Source organism: Salvelinus namaycush, chromosome 4, assembly GCF_016432855.1.
Source record: "Salvelinus namaycush isolate Seneca chromosome 4, SaNama_1.0, whole genome shotgun sequence".
Lineage (NCBI taxonomy): Eukaryota > Metazoa > Chordata > Actinopteri > Salmoniformes > Salmonidae > Salvelinus > Salvelinus namaycush.
This window is the reverse complement of record NC_052310.1, coordinates 67,182,274-67,188,301: the sequence shown is the minus strand read 5'-3', so window position 1 is coordinate 67,188,301 and position 6,028 is coordinate 67,182,274. Positions and strand designations below refer to the sequence as shown.

General features: G+C 46.5%; 1 protein-coding gene across 1 annotated transcript in view; it reads right to left on the bottom strand.

Annotated features, from left to right (window-relative positions):
- Positions 1-85: 85 nt before the first annotated feature.
- The window catches only part of cep131 (centrosomal protein 131), a 36,613-nt gene continuing 30,670 nt past the window's right edge, over positions 86-6,028 (bottom strand). Inside the window, exons 23-27 of the mRNA XM_038992226.1 lie at positions 5,472-5,614; positions 4,740-4,917; positions 4,282-4,478; positions 3,883-3,943; positions 86-3,628 (exon numbers count right to left, since the gene is read on the bottom strand). Of these exons, the coding sequence (XP_038848154.1) occupies positions 3,557-3,628; positions 3,883-3,943; positions 4,282-4,478; positions 4,740-4,917; positions 5,472-5,614 (651 nt within the window). The 3' untranslated portion in view covers positions 86-3,556. The remainder of the gene's footprint in view (positions 3,629-3,882; positions 3,944-4,281; positions 4,479-4,739; positions 4,918-5,471; positions 5,615-6,028) is intronic.

Sequence of the window (6,028 nt, the reverse complement as noted above, 5' to 3'; positions counted from 1 at the left end):
AAATGTTATCGTCTCTCTGAGACGAAAACAAGAGAGCGATTGTTTGTTTTCCCACAGCGACTATAAAGACGAGAGACTCTGGGACTCTTCCAAATAGGCTTTTCTTCTTTATTTTCTTTTTACTGAGGATCAGTCAACAGTTTTTCCCCCCCACAGTTTCAAACCATCACCATGAATAACAACGCAACTAAACTACAACAACTAAAGTAGAGCCTAGTTAAGATTCAGACCAGGAGCTACAAGTAAGAACACATGGGGTTACATTAAAATGACAATATATCAAAAACTGAACACAAATAATACAATCAAAGACAGCTGGAGTGGTTTGTGAAGAAAGTTAGATTTCAAATTCAACACAAACGAAGGGTACAAGTGAGAGCGAGTGTGTGTTTCACAGAGGTCATCCCAGGCCAAAGTGTAACACACACACAAAGGCAGGACTCATTGGCACGTGTGGGACTGGCATGCCAGTCATGCTGCCACCCTTCTGGGCAAAGAGGCCAACAACCCTGGACGCAGTGCCAACTGTCTGAGGAATGGTAGGGATCAAGGTTGTGTGCCCGCAACGGGACCCTATTTCCTATTTAGTGCACTAGTTTTGAGTCCAATGCAGGCCCTGGTCAAAAGTAGTGCAGTATATTTGGAATAGGGAGCCAATTCCACATGCAAACCATGTAATCTCCACCATGGCTACAGAAATATGTACATCCCCAATATAGTGCACTACTGGTCAAAAGTAGTGCACTATACAGAGAATAGGGTGCCATTTAGGATGTAACCAATGACTAATAACTAATGAAGTTAAAGATGAGAGAAACACATGGTGACTTAACTGCCATTCAAAGCCTTGCCATTGAAATGCTTCTGTGATATTGATTAGAAGAGTGGAATTTTGTGTCTGAAGTTTGGGAATATTTGGGAATTTTTGGAAGTTGCCCGCCTCCTCTCAATAGGATGAAGAGAGACAGTATGTGACAGCGCTGCCATTGTTGAGCCTTCACTGTCAGACCTCCCCAACTGAAAAGCCAAGAAGACACAAGGCTAAAAAGGAGAAACTAGACCCATAGATGACACTCCAAGGAAGCCGCAATATTGGCTTTTGACACTATATCTAGATTTCCCATCAGCAAAACCTGACATACTAAACACATACCATCCTAAATAAAATGGCACCATGGAGCATCACTAACTGTACAGCTCAGACTGGGCGTGGATGTGTAGTGTTTCTGTGAACGAAAAGGTAGACAAGCACCATCTTGGAATAGGGCTGCTTGCATTGTAATCATTAACTTCAAACTTCCACTTAGTCATGCATTGATGTTAATGGGAGACTAAATTAAAATTAGACTTCAGTAAAAACCCATCACTTTGTGCATAGCACTTGTATGTAAAGGATAAACACACCGGGAGCCAGTTACGAGAGCATCAGATCAGCCGGTAAAATACATTTTAAAATATTGCAAATAAATATGAAAAATAGAACATATCTGAAATAGATTCAGATAAGAGGGCCGACTGAGCAGAACCACACAGAATAACATCTGTCACATTCTTTTTCACCTAAATACAAGGCTTACTATACCTCCTGGTGGGTTTGCTTCTCACTGAAGCACCAAGGGTTCTTTTCCCAAATGGCACCCTATTCCCTATATAGTGCACTACTTTAGACTAGAGTGCCATTTGAATAGGGCGCCATTTGGGTCGCATTCCAGGTTTCACAACCCCCCTCGGCCCTCATTCCATTCAGGATATGAAGTTACCCAGAAGTACACTGTTTCAGACTGAAAATTAAAAACAAAAACCGTTTCTAGTTTCTGAGTGGGACATACAAAACATTAAACTTTTTTAAGGTGTAAACAAATAAAAAGCATAAAAGCATAAAAATATATTAAAACAACATACAAGATAAAAGAGACATGCAAAGCTAGGAAGTACCTAGACGGCTTCTGAAAATCTCATTAACCAGTTTGATAGTTCCTTCCCCTGGATGTTTAGGGGCGACTTTACTTCTGTTGAGTGGAGGGGCCCAGTGTTGGACCCTTTCAGTGAGCGTTAGATGTATTTTTGTCACAGTGTAGCCCTCAGACTATCATCCTATCAGACCCACCAGGCTCATGGGGCTTTTAGGTTTGGGTCTCTGGTCACATGAAACCACTAGGCGTGTGTTGTGCCCCCCATACCCCAGTCAGTCTGAGTCTCAGCTTTCCTAATCCTATAAACACTTCCTATGCACATTCCTTCATCGCCCTCTCCTTCTGTCTCACTTTCAAAACCCATACCGCAACCATGACACTCAATAAGATTAAACACACTATCAGAGCATCATTCTTCACTGTCTCCTATCTGTCTATTCTTTCTGCATCCCACACCCATCCCTCACTCTTTCCTTCTATTGACATCCTAGCACGCTATACAACTTGTCAACACCAAGGTTAGTATTATTTCTAGACTCATTGTTAGATTTGACTTGGATGAAGACATTCATAACAAATCTGCCTGTCAGAGCTAAACTAGGCTTGTGACTGCCAGGGGGCAGGGGCGAAGGGTGTGATTGTGAGTGAGTGTGTGGGAAGGGGGGGGGGGGTCGCACCAAGCCAAGGCAGCAGATCCTCTAATTGGCACTAGCCCAGAGGGGCACCGGGACAAAAGACATCTGTAACTCATACACAAAGGGCAATGCCGAGCAACCTCGAGCCCCAGCTTCATTCAACAGCACCCTGTACTGACGTGTCTGAACAACTAACTGCAGGACCTCAGCAGGGGAAGAGGGTGGTGTTGGGGTGCTGATTCTCTTCCCTCCTTCTCAGAAAGACCACCTAGCCCCCTCCACCTCTCTCTGCCTGCTGGGAAACTCCACACTGTCACAGAGCAGGCCTGGGCTGGCTTAGAACATCTGTAACTGTTCTCTGCTCTGTGGGGAACGGGCTCTCCCACTCCTTCAGATTTTAGGGGGGTTCACAATTCATATAAATTCCAGAGGTGGTTCCAGAGAATGGTTCAGTCCATCCAGGAGTTCACTGGGCAGTTAAAGAACACAGACCTCCCGGTTCATGGCCCCTACGGGGACAGAATGGTTCGTTCACTGCTTTACTGTTTGAGCCTCTACACTGTAAACGAACACTGCCCCCTAGTCTATAAGCTCTATAGGTAGAGTATGGTTCAGTCCTTCCAGGAGTCCACTGGGCCTCTGGGCAGTTAAAGATCACAGCACCCCTTATCTGTGGCTCCTCCAGCGTGAGAGGCTCTTAAAACAGCAGACGGTATCCTCTCCAGCCCGTTTCCCTGTCCGTATTCGGCCTGCTTGGGAGAGGCCAGGCTCGGTCTCTAATATCTGGGTCTTTATCAAGAAGTCTGCGGAGATACAGTCAAGCAGGCTCAATTTCTCTGTTTCTCTCACTCTCTCTTTCTAGTCCATCAGAAACACATCCACCAGACCAAAGAAAAAACTGAGGGAAAAGTGGGGCCCCAAGTGACAGAACAGATGAAGGAGTGATGAGGGGAAGAGAGAGGCAGAAGAGGTGGAGATGGTGATGTTCAAGTCCTGCCCTCCTGTCAGTCATTTCTCGAGCAGCTGCTTCCTCTGCTGTTCCAATAGGGCCTCCAGGTGGTCCGCCCTCTTCAGAGCAGCCTATGAGAGGAGAACAGCGGGGTTTAACACAGCTATCAATCATCTCTCACGTTCCAGCTCAGTTCCTTTCTATCCTCTCCAATGTTTACTTAGTGTAAAACCCCTCTCAGAAACACACTGTCTCTCTACGTCCCAAATGGCGAGTTAATCCCTATATCGTGCACTACTTTTGACCGGAGCCCTATTGGCTCTGGTCAAAAGTAGTGCACTGTAAAGGGAATCGGGTGCTCTTTGGGACCCAGACTAGGACTCACCTCATGCTGCTTCCTAAGGCTAGCCACAGTCTCTTCCTTTTTCAAGATGGCTGACTTCACCCTGCCATAATAAGAAAATGTGACAAAGAAACATAAGGAAAAATAACATTTGTTTGGCATTGAGAGTACTTTCTCCTTTCGCTGTTATTTCAAATGTAATTTTAATTTACATCCGACACTACCAACAATCACTGTCCCATTATACAGGTAACATAAACAAAGACAACAGTCTGAGCCCAGCTATTCTAGAACAGTGTAAACACTGGTGATTAAATTGACAGTGCCACAGTTAGTCCCATTGAAGTCTTTCCCAAGTGAGAACTGGCTATAATACCCTGTCACACAATCTCCTCTCCCTCTCCTCTCCCTCTCTTTTCTTTCCCCTCCCTCCATCCTCACCGTTGGTGGACCTCTGCCAGCTCCTCCTCCTTCTCCCTGGTGACCCTCTCAACCTCCAGCCTTAGCCTGGCCCTGGCCTCCGATGTCTCGGTCTTCATCCTCCTGTTCTCATCCTCCGTCACGATGAGTCTTTCAGCAAACTCCTGCCTGATAACCTCTGCCAGGCTGCGACGCTCCTCAGACAGCTTGTCACGGATCTGGAGGAGAGAGACAGAGGAGAGAGATACAGGATAGGGGTCAGGGGCGAGAAAGGGTTTACATGGGCATCATTTACCTAGATAAGTCACCCTACAGTCTTGGACCAATATGCACCAACATACCCAGTCATATGCACCAACATGCATTTACCCAGCCATATGCACCAACAAGCTTTCAGCATAAAAAAGGGCCAACCAAGGAGGGGAGGAAGGAAGGCTGAGTTTTCAAAGTATTGGAACAAGGTCTGCTGGTGTCTGTACCTGTGTGAGGTCCTCAATCTCCTGCTCTCTCTGTCTGAGCTGGCCCTGTAGTGTGATCAGCTCTCCCTCCATCTCACTCTGTCTCTTCTTCATTTCCTGCTGCTTCTCCAAGGCAGACCTCTCAGAGCGCTCCAACTCTTTCAGCTCAGCCTCGTACTTCTCCCGCACACGCTTCACACTGAGAGAGACACACAGATAGTCAGAAACAGTATATCAAGCTCCAAGGTGAAGTTTCCCCTAGGTACAGATCTAGGATCAGCTTTCCCTCCCACAATCCTAACTTTACCCATTAGTAGGAGAAATGCAAAGATGACCCAAGATCAGCATCTAGACCGTCTATCAACACTGTATATCGGGACTCCCGAGTGGCGCAGCGATCTAAGGCACAGCATCTCAGCGCTAGAGGCATCACTACAGACCCTGGTTCGATTTCAGGCTGTATCCCAACCGGCCGTGATTGGGAGTCCCATAGAGTGGCACATCATTGGCCCAGGATCGTCTGGGTTAGGGTTTGGTCGGGGTAGGCCGTCATTATAAATAAGAATTTGTTCTGAACTGACTTACCTAGTTAAATAAAGGTTAAATTAAATAAAAATATCAACATGTAGACATTCTTTAGTATGTAGTATGTTCATCCATATGCATATTTATACACATAATCCTCGCAGCACTTGCAAACACACAGACATGGACACACACGGAAACGTCACATTTAATGGTGAGATGACTAACCGATTGTCAGCGGCCCGGTCACATTCGTCGCGGGCCCCGCTCGTCTCCTCCTCCAGCCTCTGAATGGCCAGCTCGATCTCTTTGTCCCGCCCCCGACGTACTTCCTCCTTCAGCTCACGCTCTCGACTCAACAACCATGCTTCCTGCGCGCGTGCGTACACACACACACACACACACACACACACACACACACACACACACACACACACACACACACACACACACACAGTAAACCCCTATGCCAGAATACAGACAAACCACTGGCACAACAGCAGCAGTGCACGTCCAGGTCATTGTGAAACTGGGATTGTTATGACTTTGTGACCATTAGTTTCTCTGACTGCTGCTGTGAACTTCCTCTGTCTTCCTTCCTGCCCGTCTCCATATGGCCTTTGTCCTGTGGGTCTTAGTATTCACATGACATTTAAGAGGGGAGCGAGGAAGTGGGTGGGGGCAGATGGGAAGGTGGTGGTTTCAGATCGCTCAGAGAACTACCAACTCCCAAACACAATGAAAAATTCCCCTATAAAAAGGCCCATGGAAAAACCCTGTGTGAG